The sequence below is a fragment of the Monodelphis domestica genome, chromosome 5 (genome assembly GCF_027887165.1).
Source record: "Monodelphis domestica isolate mMonDom1 chromosome 5, mMonDom1.pri, whole genome shotgun sequence".
NCBI lineage: Eukaryota > Metazoa > Chordata > Mammalia > Didelphimorphia > Didelphidae > Monodelphis > Monodelphis domestica.
Window position 1 is genome coordinate 169,842,199 of NC_077231.1, and position 27,559 is coordinate 169,869,757.

At 32.8% G+C, this 27,559-nt stretch overlaps 1 protein-coding gene across 3 annotated transcripts in view; it reads right to left on the reverse strand.

Annotated features, from left to right (window-relative positions):
• Positions 1 to 498: 498 nt before the first annotated feature.
• Positions 499 to 27,559, reverse strand: part of NAMPT (nicotinamide phosphoribosyltransferase) — a 49,888-nt gene continuing 22,827 nt past the window's right edge. For all 3 annotated transcript variants that reach the window (XM_056799518.1, XM_056799520.1, XM_056799519.1), the window contains exons 5-11: positions 25,031 to 25,189; positions 23,977 to 24,113; positions 16,808 to 17,033; positions 12,242 to 12,361; positions 5,833 to 5,973; positions 4,482 to 4,616; positions 499 to 3,439 (exon numbers count right to left, since the gene is read on the reverse strand). In XM_056799518.1, coding sequence (XP_056655496.1) covers positions 3,329 to 3,439; positions 4,482 to 4,616; positions 5,833 to 5,973; positions 12,242 to 12,361; positions 16,808 to 17,033; positions 23,977 to 24,113; positions 25,031 to 25,189 — 1,029 coding nt within the window. In that variant the 3' untranslated portion in view covers positions 499 to 3,328. The remainder of the gene's footprint in view (positions 3,440 to 4,481; positions 4,617 to 5,832; positions 5,974 to 12,241; positions 12,362 to 16,807; positions 17,034 to 23,976; positions 24,114 to 25,030; positions 25,190 to 27,559) is intronic.

A 27,559-nucleotide genomic window follows, 5' to 3' on the forward strand; every position in this document is an offset into this window, starting at 1 on the left:
ATTATCCCCTCAAGATGACATCCCAGTTTTGAAGGATTTCTCCCGGATGCTCTAAGAACTTCTACATAATTCTTGGGAAACTGCCAGCTTTAGCAGTTATCAATTCTTTAAATGCTAACAAAAGTGGCCTGTGAGTGACAGTAACCTGCTGTTTGCATTCAATTGGAAATGGTGATCCCTTTTGAAGAACTGGTACACACACAGGGTTACAATGTGTCTTATACAGTATAATTTGAACTACTATTACTGCCCAATAATGTCGCCCTCACCCTACCACTACTTTGGAGTGGGGGAATTCTCTTCAAAAGGTATTAGTATACAGATTTGCAAGGGTAAAGATAAATACTATTGAAGTACATCTCACAAGTAACACTAGATTATGATTCAGTCATCCATCTTTCACTACAGTGAAAGTAATCCAATTCTATGTAATGAGGTGCATTTGAAAAAGGACAAGTCACTAAATTATGATGTTATTAGTTAACGCACACAGTCATATTAATGTTTCACTAACATAACTAAACTTTATTTCCATGTTTATTACAGGTTTGTCTTTGATGCTAAATACATATTAGGATTACTTTAACAGATGATTTAGGAGAAATGTTGCCTTTCTCCACTGAATGGGTTAAGAAGGAATGTAAAACTACAAAAAGCTTTAGTTCTGAATTTTGGCAAACAGAACAATAAATATCTTTCTATTTTTTGCCCTTCTAATTGTCCATGATGGATTTCTTTACAAAAAAGATTTTATATCAATTTCATAATAATTCATTTCAGGAAAAGAAATAAGGAATAATCATAAAAGCCATTTTACAAATAAATTAAGTCATAACACAAAAAAACTCCCAACTCCTATTTTGAATACAAATATTTTATGATATTAATTATTAAATGTGGGGAATTAAAATATATCATCAATGACTACAAATCTAATGGTTTCAAGCAAACCCAAACATGCTGTTTGCTTCTGTTAGGAAGAATGAGGATATGTCAAAGTCCAACCACAGCAGTCAGGGTTCTTTCTATATCTGACCTGGATATTAACCAAGAGTGCCCAGGAAGGGAACTGCCAAACACTGAGCACTTAGTGACAGGAGTTCAGGCTTAAATCAGCTAGAAGTACTTAAGAACTTAAGAATAAGGATTTTCAGGAAAATTGACATGTACAGTGATGAACAGCTTTGAGCATAGAAAGTCTCAAAATAAAACTCAAATCTAGATATATGAAAACAAAAATGTTTGTAATTCATGGTACACAAGAGAAAATAGTGCATTCATAGCATATCCCCAGTGTTTAATCAAATATAAAAATATCAATTGTGGGTAGTCAAGTTATCAAAAATTGTTATTGGTACAGAATTTAATGCAGCTTTTTTTGTTTTTGTTTTTGTTTTTTTACTCAACAGGACAAAAGTCTCTAAGTACATTTTATGGAGAAACACAAGCCTTTCTCTGTACTACTGAACTTGGATACATTTATTAGTTCAGTTTAAAACATTTTCTGGCCTAGAGTTGCAGGAGTAAGGCTTTCCCTGGGAGTGAGAAACGCTTACAGTTCTCATTAAAATATTACTATCTAAAGCAGTCCAGAAGCTATTGTTTAGAGCATATGAAAAAAGGAAACTATTTCCATCACCCTCAAAAGTCAGTTAATTTTAGAATCCACTATCTAATTAATAACATGTTCTAGTGATATAACATTTTGTCACATGGCTCTTTGACAGGACAAACAAGTTATGGCTTTTCAATATTAGAAATTTCATAATTATAATATCTTGTTAAAGCTTTTCTAGTCTCCCAAATATCAGCTTTCTAAATGAGATAAAATTGAAATTAAGTTAAACCTAAGCCTGATAGTTCTTCTGAAATGAATGAAAATTCCAATATGAACATTAATCTTTCCCATTCCCTTAAAATTCAAGGCACATTCCTTTTAAATAGGAGACTAGTCCAACATAGTAGATTAACATGAAAAGACTCTGTAACTTCTTAGATCCACTGGCCATCTCACTGTCTAGCAGCCATTTAGTCTCGTATAAGCTGAGGGTGAACTTAATTTGAATCAAGCCAAAAGTACTTTTTAAAGTATATTTACTTTTGCTGTTAGTTAAGATTTCATTCTGTCAATACCTATTGTTATCTTATTTTTTTTTTGCAGGGTAATCTGCTCTCAGATACGAGTATGCTTGTATATTTTATTGAAGTGTTGTTTATTTCTTTTAAAAGTTGATAAAATATATTTGTACAATTTAACATTCAGTTTGACAAAAGGAAGAAAAATCCTAATGAGAAATATAAAAGTAAAAATGAAAACAAAATAGTGCACTACCCAGTCCAGTATTTCACGTTGAAATCATATTATCTATAGAATATGAAAAATAAATCCAGAAGTGTAATTACTTTAAAATACACCACTTCCACATCTGTCAGTATTTTACATATATGTATATATTCTACAGTGGAAGAGGAATTCTCTTAAAAACATTATCTCTTTAAAATCTTGAGATGCATATTAGATCCATAGGCAATATCTGACATACAAATTGCAATACTGTCTCCTTTCAAATTTGGCATTTTACTTGTACATCTTATACCATTAGGAAGGCATGGAATCTGCGTATAGTGCCTAAACATTCCAGTAACAACAATAATTTTCTTTAATGTAGAATGATTCATAAATTCTACATGGGGCAGTGAGGTCAGTAATTCTAGAGGGTACAGTCCTGATTTAATTTTCAAATGGTACAATAACACAAACAACTTTGTTAAGGCCATGTTTTATTTGCTGATTAATGGACAAAAGGCAATGAAATTTATCTTCAAGTATTTTCTTGAAAGTCTGTGCTCATAAAAATCATGAAAAGTTGGAAAGACGGTTAAATCACTGAAACTTTAAATATATCTTACACAATATTGTTTGTACAAAAATACAAGTTAAATATAAACATAAAGCAATCATGATAATTTTATGTAAATCTTGTTTTATGTGATATTGTTATATATAAAAAAGTTTTTCAGATCTGTGTTATTTGTGAAAAGATCAATACCAGATTGAATCACTATCTATTGGCAAAGGGCCCTAAAAAGCTTACTTCAGCATGAAATCTTTTACACAGTTAAGTGCCATTTCCTAATTTGAGATCTTCTAGAGACTGGCAGAAAACAAATAAAATAAAATAAAATAGGGCAGTATGTCCATAAACCAACAAATAATTTGGCTGTAATGTATCATAAAACACATAAACCCCACACACAGATCTGTACAATATTATCTATGCATTACACACTCACACACGCAGGCGCACACACAGTCAGGGAACAAAGCTTAATGAGGTGTCGTTTCCAGTTCACTACTCAACTGCGCATTTTTCCGTACTTCATCAAATGAATAGCTTTTTGTCACTTTTCCATTCTTGAAGACAGTATGGAGAAGATCCTGTACAAAAAGACCAATATAATGATTTAGTTATGAGAACCAAAAGAACCCTATACTGCAAAGGTCCTTTAGTATTTGCATAGTCCCATTTCCTGAGTTTACACCTTGGAACCTAAAGGTACTGTATAATTGGAAAAAAAAAAACTACATTTCCCGGGAGCCCACTGACTTCCTGTCATTACGTACTTTCTGTACACAGGGATTATTAGATAGGGACGTGGAGGGTCCTGCATCTTTACTTCCTGTCCTGAGCTTGGTGGTGTTAAGGTGGGTGTTTGAACTGGCTGATCAGCCATGGGCACGTGTTACCCTTCCCTTGATCTCCTGGCAATATAAAATAATGGGTGCAGTAAAAAAATCCACCAATTTGTATTTGGTAATCACTCACAGAAGTCTTTACTAAGAAAAATGCAGAAAATAATTTGTTAGTGTTGCCAACTTCTAGGCTGGAAAACCAATGTTTATATATTGACCATTTTATGTTGATAACATATCCTTTATACCAATATATGGCTCTTTTAACGAATTAATTTCCCATTTATACATTTTACCTCATTTATACATTTAGATGAAAAAAGAGTAACGGTAATTCATGCTTATTAATTGCACTTTCAAATTTAAAAAGCATTTTCTTAATTCCAGTCCAGAGATGAGCAATGAAAGTAGTTTCTCTATTACACAGGTGAAGAAACTGAAGTTCAGAAAAGTTAAATTACTTGCCCTGGGGCATACAGCTACTAAGGATCTAAGCTGTGTCTCAAACTTTGTCCTCCTTAATATAAATCCAATTTTCTTTAAAAAGCAACTATAATTTAGGCCAGCCCTTCCCATAATTACTATGAATTATGGAACATTTTATTGTCAAATCAATTCTAGCAAAACCTATGAGAAAAATTTCAAAATTCCCCCTTTGGCAAGGCCTTCAAAGCTGATAGTTGATTTATTTCTTATAATGACTGAAAATTGATTTCTTATAAAGACTGAAGATCTCTCTCTCTCTCACACCTGTAAAAGGGGAGGCTAGTGGGAAACAAATACATACATGACCACATTCTTCAAGATCTCCCTTTCCTTCCTCAAGAGTAAGAAAATTTCCAGTAGGTGTCCTATGTAAAGATAGTCGGCCTTTTTTTGACCTTTTGTTTGGATCAGCAACAGGATCCTTAAAGACATTAATCTGAAACCCAAAGAAAGAAAAATCAGTGACAATAAGATATGGATTTTTGCGCTCTATCCCACTCCCCTACTTATTTCTCATCAGTACACATAAACACACACATACACAATTTACACTTTACAAAATAGGTATGAAGCCCAAAGTGTGCCATGGCATGGCTTATGGAATCTCTTTTAATAGGACATCTGATGCTCATGATGGTATTAAAAGAGCCTGGGAAACATAACTATTAGGAATATGTATGTCTTGTCCTTCAATAGTCTATGACTGTTTCTGAGGGATTATCTACTATTGTAAAGCCTAGAGAACTTTGTTTTGTTACATTGAGTAAAGATAAAGCATCTCTCCTTGATATAATATTGTTACATAATTCCAAGTTGGATGATAACATTCAAAGTTCTTAAGAGCAGAGACAGCCTCTATTCTCAGTTGTGTAGCTGTTTGACAGCTAGCTTGCAGGGATAATGAATTCCTAGTTTCCAATCATCAAAGCTAGCTAGTTCCTGTAGCCATCTTTTCTTACTTTGTTTTTAAGGATATTGGATGATGTGTTTGTACTGACACTACTACCCCCAAAAACACGTGAATCTGATCAAACAAGTGAATGTGAGAGGCATTTAAGGAGAAATTTGCATTTCTAACAATTTCCTATAGTCAAAACTTATAGCCATGATGTTTTAAATGAGTGCTAGCTTGATTATGTGATGTTCACATTTAAACATCATAATATATCAACCAGTCTAAGAAGAGAGTGCAATAGTTATAAGGACATTTTGTCAATACAACTACTCTCTCTGCTCTTACCAAATTTTCTTTCTTTTTTTGTGTTTCTAGATCTCTCTTTCCTTCTTAATCTTTATTGGTTTCTTTTCTTCTTTTGATTTTTCCCAGGTCAAGGTCAGTTATCCTATCAGTAACAGTACACTGTTTTTTGCCTGACATTGTACTTCAGTGTGGTAGTTGAAGGGTGCTCTATTTGGAATCACTGTGAGGTTCAAATTCTGGTTCTGACCCTGTGACCATGGACGAGTCACATTTAACCTCTCTGAGATTCATTAGGAAAATGGTGAAAATACTTGCACTACCTTCCTCATAGGAATGCAATAAAGAAAGCTCTAAAAATTAGTAGTCATGATCACATCTATTACTTTCTGCCTAGTTTCTTCACAAAGATGTTGCCAACATGAAAAATGAAAAAAATAATTATGGGACATACTCCAAGGCCATTGGTAACCACATAACTGCATTTGAAGGAACAATTCAAAAGATCTCTTGTTAACTTCTGCAACAAAGCTCCACCAGAACCGAAGGAAATATTTTCAATACTCCATTTTTTTTTCTTCATGCCTTCAACAATCTATGGGATAGAAAAAAAAATTTTCAAATCTCTTTGAAATGATTTTCCACAGGTGACATTAAAATAGTTCCAGACCAAAGACATTCCCTAACTATTAACCAATTAGGTGCAACCATTCTGGAAAACACTTTAGAATTATACTAAGAGTTCACATCCTTTATCCCAGAGAACCCATAGCTAGTGTACATTCTAAAGGTCAAATCAATTTATCAGCAAACATTTATTATGTACCATAATATATACTATTTGCTATATATGTACTACTATGTACCACATATGTACTGTATAACAGGCACTGTACTAGGAACTCGAGTACAAAAAGAAAGAATGAAGCAAACTCTATTCTTAAAGCCAAAGAAGTTTTATATACACCAAAATTTTGATAGTAGCACTTTTTGTTGTTATCAAGAACTGAAAATAAGGGGGCAGCTGAGTGGTTCAGTGGATTGAGAGTCAGGCCCAGAGATGGGAGGTCCTGGGTTCAAATATGGATTCAGACTCTTACTAGCTATTTGACCCTGGGCAAGTCTCTTGACCCCCATTGCCTAGCACTTACCACTCTTCTGCCTTCGAATCGTATTGATTCTGAGACAGAAGGTAAGGATTTTAAAAGAAAAAAGAACTGAAAATAATATAGAGGCTCATTGATTAGGGAATGGCTAAATAAATAATGATACATGAATGTAAGGAAATATTAAAGTAACATAAGAAACAATAAATAATAGAATTCAGAGAAGCATAGGAAGACCTACATGAACAGATACGAATATGAATGAAGTAGAAGTAGAACATATGTATAAGAAATGTAAATGGAAAGAACAAGAAAAAAGAAACTGAATGATGTATAAGGATATTGACTAAGTGCAGCCTCTGTGAAGAACTGAGGAAATGTGCCGCACTGTTCGTGAAAAGATAAAGTACACAGTTGTCAAACTCAGGTAGTTTGTTGGTTAAGTTTTGCTGAACTGCTTTTCCCTCCATTTCCATTTTTATTCTTTTGTCCCAAAGAATGGTTTACTGGATAGGGAAGTATATATTTGAAAAAGAAAGTGGTATAAAAATATAAATAAAGTAGAAAAATTTCTTCCAAGTCTAATTCACCAATTAGGCCTGGACTACCAGTCATATTTAATGAATGCCAGGCCTAGAACGAATTGTGCAATATGTACTCCCCAAAATGGGCAGTCTGAAGTTGCTATTTTATCTACTTTGCTTTGCTGATGGGGGAAAAGGGCTTATATTAGTGGTTATTACTTATTTTAGTTAGCTGGTATACTAAAAAGAACACTGGATCCAAGAATAAGGAGATCTGAGTTTGAATCTCAATTTTGCTGCATGACTTTGGAAAGTAGAAAGGAGAAGGGCAGGAAAATAAGGGATGATAAGCCTACAGCTGGAAGGCACCTCAAACCCATATAGTCCAACTCCCTTACTTCATTGATGAGGAAACTGAGGTATTTTAGAGGCTAAATAACTTATCCAAAGTTCAGGAAGTAATAAGCATTAAAGAAAGATAAAAAAGACTAGATAAAAAAATGGATGTCTGTTAAAAGCAAATGCAGGGGGCATCTGAGAAGCTCAGTTGATTGAGAGCCAGGCATAGAGACTGAAGGTTCTAGGTTCAAAACTGGCCTCAGACACTTCCTAGCTGGGTAGGCCACACTGCCTAGTCTTTACCACTCTTCTGCCTTGGAACCAATACACAGTATTGATCCTAAGGAAGAGGGTATGGGTTTAAAAAAAAAAAAGCAAGTGCAAAATGACAGGCCTGCCAACTGATTTTAGAGTTGTCCCAGAGGGTAATAAAATAAGTAAATTAATAGGAACTCTCAATATTATGGTAGTAGTATTAGAAAGCTCAGTAAACACTTTTTTTTCTTAAAGATTTCTTCCAGTATAATTTAATTTTTTAAAAATCCAGTCAATTACCTTTTAAAAGAACTATAAATCTACATTCAGATAAATTCTTACATTAGCATTTATAAAATAAAAAACACACACACAATACTTCACCACTTAATACAGGGAAGTCTAACCAGATAGAAGGATGACATTGTAAAATTATAGTATAATTCATGTTGTTAAATCACATAAAGATTTAATAGTGACAATTTAAATTTTGTCAACCTTAAATTATTTTAAGGCCAAGGGGCTTCTGTCAACTTTTGAGTTATATATACTGAACATCAGACTAGTAATCACTTTTCCAAAATATTTTTACTTGCTAAAAATTTTTCCTAAAGATTTAACTGCAACATACATAATAATGAGGATCTTCTGTTGTTCTCAAGGCAAGGATTTTGAATCTCCAAGGAAAATAATAGAAAAGGGAACGAGATTCCTTATGAAAAAATTCTCTGGCTATGCATACAGGGATGAGAGGAAAAAACCTTTAAATCTTATTTCTTAGAAATAAAACCAATCCAGACTACTTGACATACTTTGTTTCCTTGTTAAAACCATTTAACTTAAAGAGCTAATCCTCTTGTCTAAAAAGAAGGGGAGGGAAGAGGGAAGGAAGACTGAATCTCTCTATATAAACTTAATCTAATATAGGACACTGAGCAAATAGTACCAGTGTCTGATATGCAGTAATGGTAAAAATAAGTATACAGAAGAGTAAAAAGAACAGGAGTAGAGTTAAAGTAGAAAGCTAAAATAGCTTGAGAAAAGCTTTAATAAAATCAAGCCTAATATAATTTTGCATTAATTTAATTTTTCTTTTATGTGATCAAAATTAATGAATCTAATGATTAATATAATTATGTAAAAAAATTAAATGATTGTACAAATTCATTTTTCTACTAAAGAAATACCCTATATCTTCTATAAAAAGCAAAAAACAAAAATAACACCTAAATAAGAACCTTTGAGTTATCCAAACAAGAATAAGCTCATATTTTATACATTATAAACTACTAATTCTTACTATATTATTCCGTTTTACTGCCTTTCCCATTTTGTCCTTCACTAGAGCTAGGAAATACCTTAATTTGTGTCTAGATTGGTGAGTGGTACTAGGCTAAGCACTTAAAAAAAGGCTTGTTGACTGAGTGGCTAATCAATAAAGAAGGCTGTTGTGGTAGAGGTTGCGTTTCTGTGGGTGAACCTTACTTCAGGCTACTCTATGCAGGAATACCCACCATTATGACCCAGATGACTATAGATCTTTATCTTTTGTTATAGTATCTGAGTGGGGAAAAAGGGAAGATGAAATAGGCATAGGGGAGAGAGACAAAGCAATACCAGGTTGAACCCCCTTTTCCCCTACTCTTACTTTTTCTCTCTTTCTCATTATTGCTGCTAGTAGTAAAAGCCCTTCAAAAACCTGAAAAGGGCCCTGTGCTTGCTCTAAAGACTGAGAGATAAGGAAGAAGCTCTAAGGCAGCACTCTACTTCATGGTAGATCTGAAAGAGAAACCCCTCATCAGAAGTAATTGACAGTGGAAGTATAAAATGGGACACTGAAAGAATGAACCTCCAAACATTTATTAAGAGCATTCTATGTGCCAGGCACTATATTGGGTTCTGAGAATAGAAATATAAAGAATAACAGTTCTTATTATTAGGGCTTATGTTCTAATGAGGAAAATAAGTAAACATAAATATATTCAGAATGAAGATAAGGAGAATAAATATAAATAAAATACAAGGTAGTATAAGAAGGAGGGAATAACTAGTAGCTGGAAGGATCAGAAAGATCTCATGGAGAAAGTGGGAGGAAGGATTTGTGGAAGAAAGGCATTCTACACAAAGGGACTGACAAAGGGACTGAGATAAGAGAAGGGAGTAAGGAACAAGGGGAAGGTCAATTTTTTGGAAGAGGGAATAATGTCCAATGATGCTAGAAAGTTATATTGAGATCACACTGGTTAAGGACTTTAAAAGCTAAGCAGGAGCAGCTAGGCAGCTCCCTAGATGGAAAGCAAGGCCCAGAGATGGCAGGTCCTGGGTTCAAATGGGGCCTCAGACACTTCCTATCTGTGTAACCTTGGGGAAGTCACTTAATCCCAATTGACTAGCCCTTAGCGCTCTTCTTACTTGGAACCAATATTTATTATAAATTCTAATGGGGGAAAGTAAGGGTTAAAAAAAAAAACTCCAACTAAGCAAAGTTTATATTTGATTAAAGGTAATATAGAGCACTGGAGTTAATTGAAAAAAGGAGTGATACGGTCAAATTAGCATAACAGACTTGTCTTCTGAGGTTAGAAATCTGAGAAGCTGGTGACAGCACTTCTATAGAAATAAGGAATTTTGGAAGAGTATCGGTTTAAGGAGATGAGGAGAAAATAAGGCTTTGGACATAGTGAGTGAGATATCTTTTGACAACCAGTTTGAGATGCCAATATACGAATAGAAATGCCAATAGTTGGTCAATAGCCAACCTCAATGGTGAGGCAGAATTGAAGGGGAAAATGAGACTAAATATATAGATATACAAGTTATCTGTCTAAATAATTAAACACATGGGAGCTGATGAGGTCAGCAAGAGAGAGGATGTAGAAAGAAGAGAAGCTAGGACAGCTTGGGGAGCATCGACATTTAGAGGAGATGATATAGACAATTAGCTAGTGAAGGGGACTAAGAAGATGCAGTCAGACAGGTAAGGAGATGAACTAGGAAAGAAGAGGGTCATAAAAACTCACAGAGAAGGTAATGTCTAGGAGAAGAAAGTGACCAACAGTGTAAAATGCAGCAGTAAACAAAATCAAATAAGGCAATTAGAGAATAGTTTTAATTGAGTGATAAAGTCAAGAGCCAGATTGCAAAGGCTTGGTGAGTAACTAAAAGGTGGGAAAGTAGAGGCAATGAATGTAGTAGACTTTCCTTCTAAGAGAAAAAAAAGAGGAAGACTAAGAATTTCCCAAGTGCTTTACCCTGTTCTAGACTCCCAGAACCATCATTAGTGCCTTAGAATTGAGGGAAATACCAGTTAATTGTACAAAAGGTGGCTAAAACTTGCTATGCAGATGCTAGTGGGGAGATTTTCCCTTGGCATTTTAAGCTGAACTTTGGATGAATTTTCCCATATTGATACTGTTTATACATGATGGTTCAGTTTTTATATTTGTATTATAGTACCACAAGTATTATATATTTCAATACATTATAGTTTGGGATAGGTACCTTTCCAATGATTTATCCAAACATTTGAGAGCTGATTCTATGCACCATGTTTTTTTTTTAAACTATTATCTTCCATCTTAAAATCAATAATGTGTATTGGTTTCAAGGCAGAAGAATGATAAAAGCTAGGCAATGAGGGTTATGGAACTTTCCCAGTGTTACACAGTTAGGAAGTGTCTGAGACCAGATTTGAACCTAGGACCTCCTGTCTCTAGGTCTGGCTCTCAATCCATTGATCCACCTAACTGCCCTCTATGTACCATGTTAATACTGTTCATAATAAGAGCTCAAAATGACTTATGAAGACTACATTTAAAAAAAGTTGTGAACTGCCTATGTTGTAATAAAACCCCAAACTTGTTCTTCAATCAGAAAATCATGAGACAATTTGACTTAAAGCACTGGGGTACTGAGTAATAGCATATTCCTGATATCAACTTTCTCTATTAAAATATACTTTAAGTCTTATAACCGGCTCTGTTAATTCTGATGTGAATGTAGCAAGGAGAGCAATAAAGTTTTAAAGGAATTACTATGTGGTTTTAAAGTATATTAAAAGTATAAACTTCAGGTATAACACTTAAAAATAGTTATACCACCAAACTTTTAAGATTTAGTGAAAAGGTAGACATATTTATATTTGCCTTTCAATTAGTATTGCTTTCAAAGAAACTTCCCTATTTAATGCTAATCAATGATGAAACATTATACATATCTGAGAAAAAGATTTATGAATGACTATGATGTTGAGGTAGCCAAGTAGTTTCTACTTCATTAAACCCAATATCTATTAGGATAGGGCCAGTATGTTCTTTTTATAAGGAATTGATCTGGGAAATACTCTCCCTTGTTTAGTATCTATATAATTGCGAAAATTCTCCAGTTCTATCTTCCAGGTGGCAAAATAGGTACAGAAAGAGTCACATAGTATTAGAATATTTTAATGCTATAAAATAATACTTTAAGATACTGATTATAGTTTAAAACAGACAAGTATTAGTATAGATATTCTATGTATCATAAAAAAGGCATCATTATAATTAATATCCTGGTGTTGTTTACCAAGCCAATTAGCCCTACACAAAAGCCTAATTATTTTGCATTATCTTGATGGGAAACCTTTGGATGTGACACATACCTCTTGTAAAGTATTGATATCAACTCCATCTCCCTGAATAACTCTGAGATAAGGTGGCAATAATTTATAGCCTTTTGAGTTTTCAGTAACTGGAAACTTCTTGCCCAGAATATCCAAAACCTATAAGGAAAAAGGGCAATCAACACAACCAAAGTGAAAAGAAAATAATCATTTTCCAATAAAAAGATTGCTTTACTGTTGTATATAATTTATACACACATTTACTAAATTTGGAAAATTGATAACCCCATATGTAAGGTACAATTGTGTAATTAGTTCCAAATAACTGTTGCCTTTACTTCTACTTGTAAATCACTCAAAATAGCTCAAAACTACAAATTTTCATTATATCTCTCATAAGTTTTTTTAAATCAATATAAAATATAATCCTTTATAATCTTACATATAAATAACATTTTTATGACTATTTGTTATTTGGGTTTTAGTAGATTTTTACAAAATACTACTAGATAAATTGATTTTATTTGACCAACATGTCTAACTTTATTGGAATTTACAAAACTGAGTAAAATAATATTTACCAACACACTTCTGCCCTATATATTATAAACTCTAAGAGGGCAGGAAGTAAAAAATGTAGTTCCAATCATATTTCCCTATTTACTTAAACAAAACAAATAGTCTCTACAATGAGGATAAGTTAGAAGCCTTCCCATTAATATTAGGGGTGAAATAAGCATACCCATTATCATTGCTATAATTTAATATTGTACTAGAAATTTTAGCTTTAGCAATAAAAGAAAAAGAAATTGAAGGAGTTAAAGAAGGTAAAGAGGAAACTAAAACATCACTCTTTGCAGATGATCTGATAGTATACTTAGAGAATCCTAGATAACCAACTAAAAAACTAGCTGAAATAATTAAAACTTTAGCAAAATTTCAGGATACAAAATAAACCCACATAAATCACCAGCATTTCTATATAGTTCCAAAAATGTCCATTAGCAAGAGTTAGAAAGATAAATTCCATTTAAAATCACTTTCGATGACATACTTAGGACTCTTATCTGCCCAGACAAACACAGGAATTACATGAACAGAATTATAAAACACTTTTCACACAAATAAAGTTATATCTAAACAATTGGAAAAACATTAATTGCTCATGGGTAGGCCAAGCTAATATAATAAAAATGACAATCATACCTAAACTAATTTACTTATTCAGTTCCATACCAATCAAACCAACAAAAAACTATCTTATGGAACAAGAAAAAAAAAAAAGATCAAGAATATGAAGGGAACTAATTTAAAAAAAAGTGAAGGATGATGGCCTAGAAGTTTCAAATCGTAAGCTGTACTACAAAACAGTAATCATCAAAACAATTTGGTACTGGCTAATAAACAGAAGGGTAGATCAATGGAATAGAGTAGGGGTAAATGACCTCAGTAATCTGGTGTTTGAGAAACCCAAAGATCCCAGCTTTTGGGATAAGAACTCACCATTTGACAAAAATTGCTGGGAATACTATATAAGAGTATGGCAAAAATTAGGTTTAGATCAATATCTCACACCCTATACCAAGATAAGGTCAAAATGGGTATATGATTAAACATAAAGGTTGATATTAAAGTAAATTAAGGGAACATAGAATAGTTTACCTGTCAGATCTATGGAGAAGGGAAGAATTTACTACCAAAGAGTGAACATTGTAAGATGTAAAATGAATACTTTTGATTATATTACATTAAAAAAGTTTTCTACAAACAAAATCAATGCAACAAAGATTAGAAGGGAAATAAGCTGGGAAAAAATTTTTATGACAAATTTCTCTGATAATGGTCTCATTTCTCAAATATACAAAAATTAAATAAAAATTATGATACAGGTCATTCCCCAATTGACAAATGGTCAAGGTATATGACTAAACAATTTTCAGATAAAGAAATCAAAGCTACCAATAATCATATTTTTAAAAGTATTCTAACTTCTTGCCTAGAGAAATGCAAATTAAAGTATCTCTGAGGTACCACCTCACGCCTATCAGACTGGCCAATATGACAATAAAGGAAAATGATTTAAGAATAGGAAAAGGGATCTAATTTCTCAAATAGAGAACTAAATCAAATTTGTAAGGATACAAGTCATTCCCCAATTGAAAAAATGGTCAAAGGATATGAACAAGCAGTTTTCAGATGATGAAATCAAAGCTATTAATAATCATATGAAAAAATGTTCTAAATCACTCTTGATCAGAGAAATGCAAATTAAAACAATCTAAGGTATCACACCTATCAGATTGGTCAAAATAACAGTAAAGGAAAGTGGTAAATATTGGGAGAGACATGGCAAAGTTGGGACTCTAAACAGAGTGTTGGTGGAGCTGTGAATTGATCTAACAATCTTGGAGAGTAATTTGAAATCATTTTGTCCAAAGGTCTATAAAATTGCATATCCTTTGATCCTGATCTATATCCCAAAAGGGAAAAGGATTTACTTGTACAAAAATATTTATAGCAACTTTTTGTGGTGGCAAAGAATTGGAAATTGAGAAAATGTTGATAAATTGAGAAACGACTGGACAAACTGTGGTATAAGATGGTGCTGGAATACTATCGGGCTTTAAGATTGATGAGCAGGATGATTTCAGAAAAAAACGGGAAAGACTAATGAATTGATGCAGAGTGAAATAAGCAGAACTAGGAGAACATTGTACACAGTACCAAGTATGCTGTGGAATGATCAACTGTGAAAGATTTAGCTACTTTCAGCAGTACAACAATCCAGGGCAGTTCTGAAGGACTTAAGACAAAGAATGCTATCAATCTCCAGAGAAAGAACTGTTGGAGTCAGAATAGAGATCAAACCATACTATTTTTCATATTAGTTTATGTTTTCATTTTGGAGTTTTGAGTATTCTTTTATATGAGTATCCTTTTACAACAATGACCAATATGGAAGCATATTTTGCATGATAAAATATGTATAAATTAGATCAAATCGCTCACCAACCCTAGGAGAGGGGAGGGAGAAAATTTGGATCTTATAATTTTGGAAAAAAAAAACTGAAAATTTGATATTACATGTAATTGGGAATATCTTTAAAAGAAAGAATGGGAAAAAGCCATCATGTGAAGACTTGGTTAAAACATATAAAAAGGCCTATTAGGAAAGTCTCTCTGGAAAAGAGGTGAAGGTAAAGGATAAAAGGGAAATTTTAGGAAATATAAAAATAAAAGATACCAATGAAAATAAAAAAATAAAGCACATCAGGTTTAGATCTAGAAGAAAAATAAGTATTTAAAATGGAAAGGGATCTTAAAAATTATCTAATCTAGCACCCTCATTTTGTAGATAAAAGAAAGTGAACTCCAGGGAAGTAAACCATTGTTCAAAGTCTTCCTTGCAAATTAATAGCAGAGCCAGGATTTACCCAGAGGTTTTCTATATCCAAAATCAGGTGCTTTTTCATTCTGAATATTAGAGTGAGCTGTACATGAGAAATGACTTAGTCATCTAAAACACATCATAAGAACTATGCTTTTTCAAGTAACTGAAAAGGAATCTAATGATTGATTTGATCAATATATACCTATAAGAAATGACCTTTGAAAACTGGGTGATCTCAAAGATTTTTTACATTTTAGAAAACTGCTTATCACTTTAGAAGTTTTAAGTTTTGTTTGTCACTCAAGAGTATTTAAGATATCCTCAGTTGGGGGAAGCTGGGTGGTTCAGTGGATTGAGAGTCAGTCCCAGAGATGGGAGGTCCTGGGTTCAAATCTGGCCTCAGACACTTCCCAGGTATGTGACCTGGGCAAGTCACTTAACCCCCATTGCCTAGCCCTTACCATTCTTCTGCCTTGGAACCAATACACAGTATTGATTCCAAGAAGGAAGGCAAGGGTTAAAAAAAAAAAGATATCCTCAGTTTTCTGTTTCACTTTACTCGAGTTAATTACTACTTTTTTACTTCTCCGATAGTAGATCCTTGGAGAAGCAATATGAAATTTCTATATTTTGGGGAGCGTAAGTGCCTAAAATATGGCATCTATATTTAAGACATATTTAGTCTTCAAATTATTTTATGCTATATATGCCATGGCCATAAATACTTCATTAATAAATACTTTTTTAGTAATTTGTGTTGAGTAATGGAAAGCACACAGAAGTCTATCACCAAGTAATTTAATTTGAACTGTTTCTGAATGAGAATAGTGTAATTATTTTAGATAATTTCAAATCATTGCATATTAGATAGAAGACTGTCTTTGGAATTGAGAAGACATCAGTTCAAGTCCTACTGCTAACACATACTATATCTATGTAACACTGGGAATTACTGTAGTTAATTTCTTAAGATAATTCTCTAAGATTATATATTTGCCCATCTGCATACCTGGAAATTCTCACACTGTGAGTCCCTGAACTGATGAATGAAAATGTTTAGCTTAAAAAAAACCCAAACTTTGATGATAAACAAATGCAAAAGTATACATTTGAAAAAAAATTTCAGATATTAAAAATGGCTAAATATAGTAGGTTGTTTCAAATATAAAACAGACATTTTTACATTTTTAAAATAAAATAACTTTTAAATTTACCTTTAATACAGTGTCAAGAGGATTTCCGGAATCTGGTCTAATTATTAGTGGTGCTTCTGCACTCCTTGATACAATTAAATGTCTTAAATCTTCACCCCAGATTTTCTCACATGCATTATAAATGTCATAGCTATCACTGACCACAGACACAGGCACTGATGAAAACTGTGTTACTATATGTTCGAAAGCATCCTTTTCATGATCTTTGCCCCAGGCTGTTATGGTACTAGGGGGAAAAAAACCCATTGAGAATTAATTTGCTTAAGCAGTTATATTTGCATTATTTTTCTATCTTGGAGAAACTCTAATCATTACATTGCTATCTTACATATTAAGTAACAAGACAAACAGAGCAATTTAAATGAACCTTCATCATGAAGTATCAATCATCTAAATAATTTATAAACAACATTATATTCATGTTTTGACTTATCAAGTTAAAAAGCCAACTTCAAGTTTTCAAAATAGATGTTATATTTTCCTAACTATAATCCTCACAATTAGAGAATGCCTGACAGGTGTGTATGTATATTATGCTACACTGTACAATAGTTTCATTATTTTCTTAGCAATATATTTTATAGTTTTTTAATAGTCAGATGAATAAGACATTCATTTAAACTTTTCAACAGTAATAGAAATGTAAAAGTATGTCTGCTATATTCATCTTCTAACTCATTTTTTCTTTTGGATAATTATTTTATTATAATATTATTTTAAAGTTTTATTAATATTGTTTTGCTTTTACATTACAAGGATTTATAATCTCCATTATGTTAGCACTGTCTTATAACAAAGTGAAACAAATTAAATAAAATTAACATTAATAGTGACCTTATCTGAAAGTATATATACCACATTTGTAGTACCTCCCCAACTTCTATTTTAAAATTGTTTTTAATTAGCATGCCTATTTTCTTTCCTTCCTACTCCCCTACCCCAATGGAAAAAACAAACATATTTTTTGTAAAAAATATGCAAAGTAAAGAAAATAAATTGAGTTAATCAACTTTTCCAAGAGATGGATAGCATGTTCATCACTGATCCAGTGGAATCATGGGTAGTCACTGTCCTGACCAAATTTTTTCAGCTTTCAAGGTGCTATTATTATGTATTCTCCCGATTCTGCTCATTTTATTCTTCATCACTTTATAAGTCTTCCAAATTGTTTTCATTTTAATGATAATTTTAATAATATAACTTACTTTTAAAAGAGATTATTGACAAACTATTAGAAAACACTATTCCAAGGACACATTCATATCATTTTGGGATTCTTTACATTACTCAGAATACTACTTGTACCCTGACCTTTAAAAAATGATATTCTTCCTTCAAGGTCTAATTCAAATACCATCTCATCCAATGAAATCTTTCCTGACATCCCAGTCAGAAAATATCTTTCATTCCTCACTTAGCATTATTTTGAAGAGCAAATGTGGAAGTCTTTTATTATTAAATAAAAAAGAATTCTAAAATCTGCAAAGAAATATTTGTGGCAGTTCTGTTTGTAGTGATAAGGTACTAGAACAAAAACTAAGGAAGTATCCATTAAATAGGGGAATAGCTAAGCAAATTTCTTTTGAATTTGAATTCTATTGTGTTACTTTAAAAAAAAATGAAAGGAGAACCTGGGAAAATTTAATTGATGCAAAGTGATATAAGCAGAGACAGAAGAAAAATTTATACAATAGAAAAATAATTTTAAAGATAAACTTTGAAAAATTCTAAGACTTCTGGTCAATGCAATGACTAATATAATGCCAAAGAACCAAGGAATAATGCTACCCACCTTCTGAGAGAGAGGTCATGGACTCAAGATGCAGAAAAACATATTTTTGGATATGGCCAATGTGGGAAACAGTTTTACTATCTATCTGTATTTGTTACAAGGTTTTTTTGTTTTGTTTTGCTTCTTTCTTTTCAAATGGGAATGGGAGGGAGAAAAAACAAATCTCGATTGAAAAAAAAGTAAAACAGAAAAGTTAGAGAAAAAACTCAAGTAAAATATAATTTTATCATTGGCTTTAATAATTCAAATTACTATTATGAAATTTTATTTTTTATCTTTAATGTAAATAATAACACACAGGATCTCATAGTATTGTACATAGTAGTATTAGCTCTGGACAGGCTAATTTCCCCACCTTTTTCTGTTTAGAATGGGAAAAAAACACTCAAATCTCAAACCCTTGAAGAACTGTTATATACTTTCAAAATTATATCCCATTTTTCCAGTACTTCGGAGCAAGTTGAGGCAAACATGTTGAAATGAAATGTAGCTCTTTTAATTATATACATAATGTGTAGCTAGACAATAACTTAGGCATTGTTACCCATAATTAGTTGTTAAATTATATCTGCTTAAAAACAAAACTATGTGTCCCCCACTTTCATATGGACAAAAACTCTTGAGACCTTACTTTGAAGTTTCATACAATGAAAATAAGGATTTGAATCAGTCTAACTATTTTTTGGTTGAATTTATGCTAGGTGCCAGGAGGGAGGAGGGGCTCATGGACAGATAGATTATCAGATAGCTACACAAATCTCTCATAAATATCTCCTATCTGTGAGAGAAGAGTAAGGTCACACCCAATTGGCAATGAACAAATGGTCCTATATAAGCTGGTAATTTTCAGAAAGCAGGTATCTTATTTCAAGAAGGCATAAACTGAATAAAATACAAAATAAAGTTTTAGAGGGACACTATCCTTTTTGGATTCAAATCAATTAAACAATTGTTATACCAATTAAGAGCTGGGTATTATGCTAAGATGTTGGAAATACAAAGACAAAAAATTAAAATGGGTCCTGCTTCAAGAAGCTTACACTCTATTGGGAGAAATAACATGTACTTATACAACACAAAGTAGTACCAAAGAAATACAAAGTAACACACCTAGGAAGAAAGTTGCTATTATACTCCCTGATCAAAGGGGAGGTTCAAATTCAAAGAAATGGATATACTCTTTAAAGTAATATCACTAAGCTATAGTTTAAGTATATTTAGTATATATACATACTTAGATGAAAGTTGTCATTCACTACATTATAACTAGGAAACCTTAATTCTAACTATGATATGTAGGCTCAATTTAAAGTGTCAAATTTTCATGATACTTTTCATAAATTTATTTTGATATAAAACTATATTACTAAAATCTTCATAGGCACACATAAATGAAATTCACTTAAATGAAGTGAATAAATTTAAATAATAATGTTCTAGATTCATAGTTCTTTTCCTTACAAGAGTTGGAATTTTAGAATCAAAGAATCTCAGTTCATATCCTTTTCATAGGTTGTCTTCAATGTTTCTATGAAGTAGGAAATGTAAATAAAACACAGAGGTCAAATAACTGACTCAGAAACTCAGTTATGCTATTAAAATCTCTCAAAATTGTAATTCCCAAATTCTTAATCATATTACATTGTAAGAATGTTAAATCTCAAGAAAAGGAAAATCAGATATCACCTAGCTCAGATGGGAGTGCTGGCGCCCCCACCCACACTCCCCAGACCACGTGCCATGCCCACCCCCACATTCTGTGTCCCTTCCCCCACTGAGTACAGGCTGCATTCTACCTAGAGGAGGGAGGAAGCACTCCCATTGGACTGCTGGGCAGTGGGGTGGGTGATGTAGTCAGGCTTGAGGAGAGGGAGAAGCAAGGGGTGCAAACACTCTGCTTCCCTCTAGTTATATGATCTCCTCAAACCTAAGAAAAAAAGCAAAAAAAAAAAAAGCCCTCCCTTATAGGAAGACCCCTAATTTATAGGAAAATATAACCCTTATGTTAAATGACATCATCCTGACACATTCACCCCATCAAGTTCCAGCCTTTCTCAAGTGGGTATCCTCCAAATTAACTTTTTTATCAAAAGGTCAAGGGTTAAAGTCAGGTTTTAATCTGGATGCAGGGCTGACTGGCAGATTGACAAACCACTATTGTGTTTTCCAGAGCTTCTAGCCCACCTGTTCTCCCAGAGGCAGAAACCCCTTTGAATGAAAATTGAACAGGCTAGTAAGAGGACTAATATGCAAATTAAAGCAGCAGAAGTATACTTGTGAAAGAAACTGGGGAAGGGAGCTGTAGGCTATTAGCCTTATGAGTCATAAAACTCATTCCTAAATCACTAGACCACAATTTTGAACATTTTAAAAGTATAAAAACTCAAAAGGCACACCCCCAAATTCCAAAAAATACTTTGAATAGTAAAGACAGTGGATGCTTCTGATAGTGAAGATATAAATTGTTTGTCTCACTCAGGCCAAATGTAATTAAGAGGCCATTGTATTCTGAATGAAGTAGGGCAATCTTGTCCTGAAGAGACCACTTACTGAACTCCTACTGGGGAGAAGGGGAGTGAAGTAGCCCAGCTGAGCCTCCCTCTGGCTTTCTAGTTAAGAACTCTGGCCAACTCTGTGCTGCAGGGACTGGTGCCCTAGATCCTTGGCATGCCTGCCCACAGAGAGGTCTATGCATGCCATCTCTGTCACATGTGCCATAGGTTCGCCATCATGGACCTAGCTCAACTCAGACAGTGATCAATAATCTTCTCTACGATGTTTTCTAGAAGTCACCATGCAGTCTCCAACTAAACAGCTCCAGTTATGAAGAACTATCTCAATTTATAAAAATTATGTTTTAATGATTCTCTTTATACATCACTTTCTTATATCTCTATGTATCATTTTTTCTCTCTAGCATTGAAATGCAACCCACTTATCAAATTAAGCAAAATCAATACAATAACTATATCTAATTGTTTGTAAAAATGTCCATTCTAATTTATGTTCAGCTGTTTTCTGTTATGTGCATTATTGTAGCCATTACATATTGCAGCATTGACAAAGGTTTTTAAGTTTGCATGCTGTTATAGTTAAACTAAATCTGTTATGGGTACACTAGAACTGTTATTGGTAAAACTATTTTGTAAGTGATGGATAGAAGGCCGGAAACCATATTCAAAATTTTGATTCTTTAATTTGGGGAGGTTTATTTTTAACTCATATTAGAAACCAAATTTTATTATGAGACTTATACTGTGTCCAGTTTTGCTCTTTTTCCTTTTTACACTGTTGTAGTTACTGTACATATGGTAGTTACTGTACATATGGTATTCTTAATTCTGCTTACTTCATTCTTCTTCAGTTCAAGTAAATTCTTCCTGCTTCTCTGATTTCATCATTAATTATGGCAGTTTAATATTAATAAAGATATGGTAGTATCAACAGAAAACTGTGATCAGTATATAAACTATAACATGGAAGAATTCTCTCTTATAAGGAATATTTGAAACAAAATGTTTCCCAAGGTGAAGTTTTTCCCTTTTTATGGGAGCTACATTAATTTTATTCATGCAAAAGTCCTTTTCTCTTTTGTGATTGTCTCTCACCGGTGTATGGTTAAGAATTTCTCCACTAATAATCACTGGGAGAGATAACAGATACTCATTGTTATTTTCATTTGTTTTCTCCTTTCCTGTCCCCTCACATTTATACAGGTCATGTATCCACTTAAAGTTTATTCATGTTCTATGATACAAGATGTTGGTCTAAACCTAATTTCTGCCAAACGGCTTTCTAGTTTTCTCAGCAGTTCTTCACAGAAAGCAAATTCTCCCCAAGTAATTTGTTTTGTTGGGTTTATCAAACACTGGTTATTTCTGATTTATCTTTATCTAGTCTATTCAAGTGCTCTGCTTTTGTATCTTTCAACTAGTATCAAAAGATTTTTTAAAATTACTGCTTTATAACTAGGTCTAAAAAATACCATTCCCCCTTATTTCCTAGATACAAAATCTCTATTTTAGAAAATGGTCTTTTTTCCCCTTTCATGTTTTATTTTTAAAATATTTTTCCAGTTTACATGCTGATACAATTTTAATAACCATTTTCTGACATTTTGTGACTCACGTTCTCTCCCTCTGTCTCACCATTCCCTTTCTCAAAATGCCAGGTATTATGATATAAGTTTTACATGTGCTATCAAGCAATATATAATTTTATATTCATTATGGAGGTTAATCTTACAGAAATATCTTGGTTTAAAAATTTATCTGGTGATGAGTCTTTGCAAACCTACATAGTACACTACAATATAGACTATCAGTGGATCTGTAATAAACTATTCCTTTAATAATGTCTTGTAGAATTTTCACAGAGATGAAAGTTGATTTTGGTAGCCTCAAGTATGATGGGCTCTATCTTCTACTTTTTGTACTGTTACTCAAATAATTCTCATCTGGGTATGTGTTAGTATACCACATTAGACTGACATGTTTTCAAAATACACCACACCCTTACTCAATTTTGTCTGATGTGAAGAGAAAGTTGAGTTTTAAACAAGGAAAATTTGAGTTTCACAAAGCTTCCCAAACATCACACTAAATACACTATTTATGCTTTGCTCTCTCCTCAATAAGAAGATTCAATATTGCATTACTAAAATGGGTGAAGAGGAAAATGAAGAGGGAAAGAAAAAATAAGCAAATAATTCAATTGATACTTTAAAAAATGAGTTTGTGGAATTCTAGTATAATCCCCTTCCTTCCACTTGAAAGCTGAAGAGCAATTAAAGAGTACCTAATAATTCTTTTCATCAAAAAGGATAACTTTACTACTCTAAAGTTCTTTCTAAAGTCTTCATAAAAAGGAGCTCTTGCTATTCTTGATAACTACTGTTTTACAACACAAAAAGGAATAATTTTGAAGGGAGAAGAGAGATATTTTGAATAGACATTACCTTGATTTTATGTGCAAGCATGTGTGTGTGTATGTGTGTGTGTGTGTATGTATGTATATATATATATATATATATATAGAGAGAGAGAGAATGCACATACCACTAAAGAATTATATAATAAGGCTTTTAAAAGACTTCTTTTAAGAGAGGTGACTAATTTGTAATTTGCCATTATTTATTTGTATACAATATACCTGATATCTCTAAAGAGTTTTTACTAAAATAGGTAAATGCTTCCCTGAAATCTTTGTATTTTTAATTCTATATTTCTATCCAAATAGGGCAAAAGTAAAATTCAATCCAAGCCATCACATAAAATCCCAAACTAGTAAAATATTATTGAGTAACAAAGAAAATAAAAACTTAATTCATTTTGACAATAATTTAAAGAGATTACAGAGTGAAAAATAGAATTTTTACCTGTGTTCTGCAGCTGGAACAGAATATCCAGGCACAGGGTCTTTTGTTCCATAATATTTTTTAATTAAAGCAATTCCTGCTACCGTATCAGTTCCCTTGAAGTTAACCAAATGAGCAGATGCTCCTATACCAGCAGTCTGAAAACACACATAAATATATATTACATATACATGTACATAATACATTCATATATACAAAGCAAACACACAGATCAATTTTTGGTAACCAGTAAAGTCAGTAAACTCGTATTTCAAACATGCTATAATAACCTATGAAATGATAGTTTAAAAAATTACTTATGAAGTTTCAATCAATATCCACTATTTTTAATTTCTGGTGAAACAATCTTAATGACTTTTCAAATTTTATTTTCTATAACAAGGGTCAAGCCAAAACCTTTAGTTAATAAATCCTTTGGGAAGAAGGAGGAAGAAGATTAACTCTTATTAAAAGATAGTCTAAGCATAGAGTGTTGAGAATCACTAAATCTGGGGTGTTGGCACCAGTACTAGTATAAACCTTTAAAAAAGTACTCCTGGACCTCAAACAGTAGGGTCACCTGGAAGAGGAAGAGTTGACCTCCAAGGTCTACACTCATGATCCCATTTGTTGCCATCCAGATCATAGTCATCTGAGTCCTTGTCCAAGCCTTTGTATGGGAGACTGAGCAGAAGAATGTACCTAAATGTGTCAAAAGGTCTAATAAGTTTCTTGCCTAGAGTGAATGGAGGAAATGCCACAACTAATGTACAAATGGGAAAGAAATCCATGTTTTGGACTTGATATGTAGGAGCCTTCTGATGTTATTTCTAACTAATAAAGACTGTGACAACAAAATGAGTGAATCAATCACATCTTCTTAATAACAGGGCAAGAAACATTATTCTACTGAATAAAACTCCTATTTGGGGAAATATACACCTTTCCATATATCTTCATTGGGACTTCATGTATGTAATTAATTAGAACCAATGTCTTCAACAACCCACCACAGTTCACAAATTTACACTGATTACTTGACTCAGTGTTCACAAAATTCCTGGTAATTACATACCTCTTGAGAAGAGACTCCTCTGTAGCCAAAATCATGTAATTTGTACTCCAGGCCATCTAGGTTACCAGATGTTTCCAATAAATACTTTGCTAAAATTTTCTTCTGCTCTCTGGAATTTGTAGCTACTGTGATTGGATACCAGGACTGAACAAGGATAGTCTGTATTTATAAAACAAAGCAAAACAAAATCATGCTTAGAATTGCTTACATAGCTCCATCATCTTGGGCAGGCACATTCTTAATTTAGTTTCCACAAACTTGTTTCTTCAAAATATTTGATAACTGTTATTTCAATATAAATGGTTTTCTTTGTAATTCTAAGCATTTTATTTTATGTGTTTAAAAAAACCTCAGCATTAGATTTCACCAGATGGCCAAAGGTTCATGACAAATAAAGGTTAAGAACCCCAGATATAGAGGCAAATAAGAAAAAAATAAAATCTGAAAATATGTATTTTAATTTTAAAAAAATGAATCTTTCTTCTTATAAACTTATTGAAGAGATAACAGAATTCTTACATTCTTACATTACATTACATTACATTCTTACATCTTACAAGGCATTCTTACAACTCCCTTTTCATATAAACAATCTTTCACTAACAGCTCATCAATGACAAAGTTTTGATTTATTCAAGATTTTACAAATATCCTTTATTGGGAGATTTTATAAGCAATAGTTGCCTCCTTACTAGTATAAAAATAATGGATGTTGAATTGATTATTGATTATTAAGTGATTAGATACTTTGCTTGCTGTGTTTACAAAGTATCTTCAGTTTATATCAGTGAAGTGAAGCTCATAAGTGAACTTCTCTTCAAGGCCAGGCTCAAGGATGCTAAGGAGACTCGTTATATAAAAATAAACTATTTATTGAAAGTACAAGGATAAAAAAAGATTTCTAACTCTAAGGGATTCTAACTCCACCCAAATAAAACCCCCTGGTTCCAGAAGGTACAGCTTCTCCTGTTTCCACAGGCTACACTGATCCTTCCTGATCTAACTAACCCAAATTTTCACTACTCTACAATAAACTAACACTATTTTTTTTATAATTCTTAACTTTGTCTCCAAATTATAAAAAGAACAAAGGCTAGCTAGCTGAGCCTCAGCAAGAACCAAGTTAGGACTCTGAGCCTTAGCAAACTCGGATTCCAAACCAAAGATCAGGTCTTTGGTCTTCTCAGATATAAAAACAATTTATGTAACAGCAATAGACAGTCACTAGTGTTTCCCAAGTTGGAAAAAGGAAAATCACTGAGTTCCTTCAGGTTTTTCCCTCCTTTCCTTCTATCTCAGACAGTGAGGAGAGAGAGAAAAGATGTCACCTCTTCCCAGCACTCTGAGAGTATGTAACTGCTATTCCCTCAGAGTAACTGCCACTCCCAGAGACCAACTGCCACAGAAAAACCATTAAAACCTCCCCCACACACTGTCAACATTTGAAATTGACACTTAGACCTGCTTCAAACTCCAATTCTTTCTCAAGCCAGCTTCTCTACTTCTTATCTCTAAACTAATAAAACAAGACCCAATTTCTAATATCATCCTTATACTAGGCACAAACATTTACTACTAAACACTAAAACTAAAGCAAAATGAAGCCAAATGCTGCCAAAATAATAATTCTAAGGAACCTGAAAATTCAATCTAAGAAAATATACAAAATGTTGGAATAAGATTACTGGCAGGCATCAAATTCAAACCGAAAAAAATTGGTTCACTGGATTTAAAGAACAATGTCATGCTCTTTTAAATAACAACTAACTACTCTCATGGAATGTGATAAGCAAGTTTTACAATTTCATTAATCATGTGGCAAGTCATTTTCCTACTGATAACATACTAAAAAAAAAACAAGAAATTGACTTGCAATTATTTTGAATTTAAGATTTTAACATAGTAAATTAATGAACAAGACACTGGTTTGCATTTCATTCAAAACTTAAGAGTAACTACCAATTATTACAAGTTCAAACAAACTGCTTGGCTCCAATGTCATATATAAAATTAAAGATGAACTTGCAAGTTCAACTTCTTTCAGTCTAATAGGTTATTCTTATTAAAAAGCCAATACTATAATATCTAAAGTAACATTGCTACAACTAAGCAAATACACAAGAGTAGTTATTAATAGCTCTGTCTCTTTTATATATTCTCTTTTATCAATGAATGATAAAACAGTTTGTAAGCATGTTACTTTCAAGAAAATAGGCTGAGTATGAAAAATTTAAAAAAGCAAGAAGTGGGTAGCTAGGTGTCTCAATGAATTGAGAACCAGACTTAAAGAGAAGGAAGGTCTTGAGTTCACATCTAGCCTCAGGCACTTTCTAGGTGTGTGACCCTGGGCAAGTCACTTAACCTCCACTGCCTGGACCTTGTCTTGGAGCCAATGCATAGTATTGATTCTAAGATGGAAGGTAAGGGTTTAAAAAAAAAAGGGAGAGGATGGATTTGTTCAAAGAGCTTCTACGTAAACAAGAAGAAACAATACATAAGAGGGTGAGCTCCTTTAAGAAGACACCATTG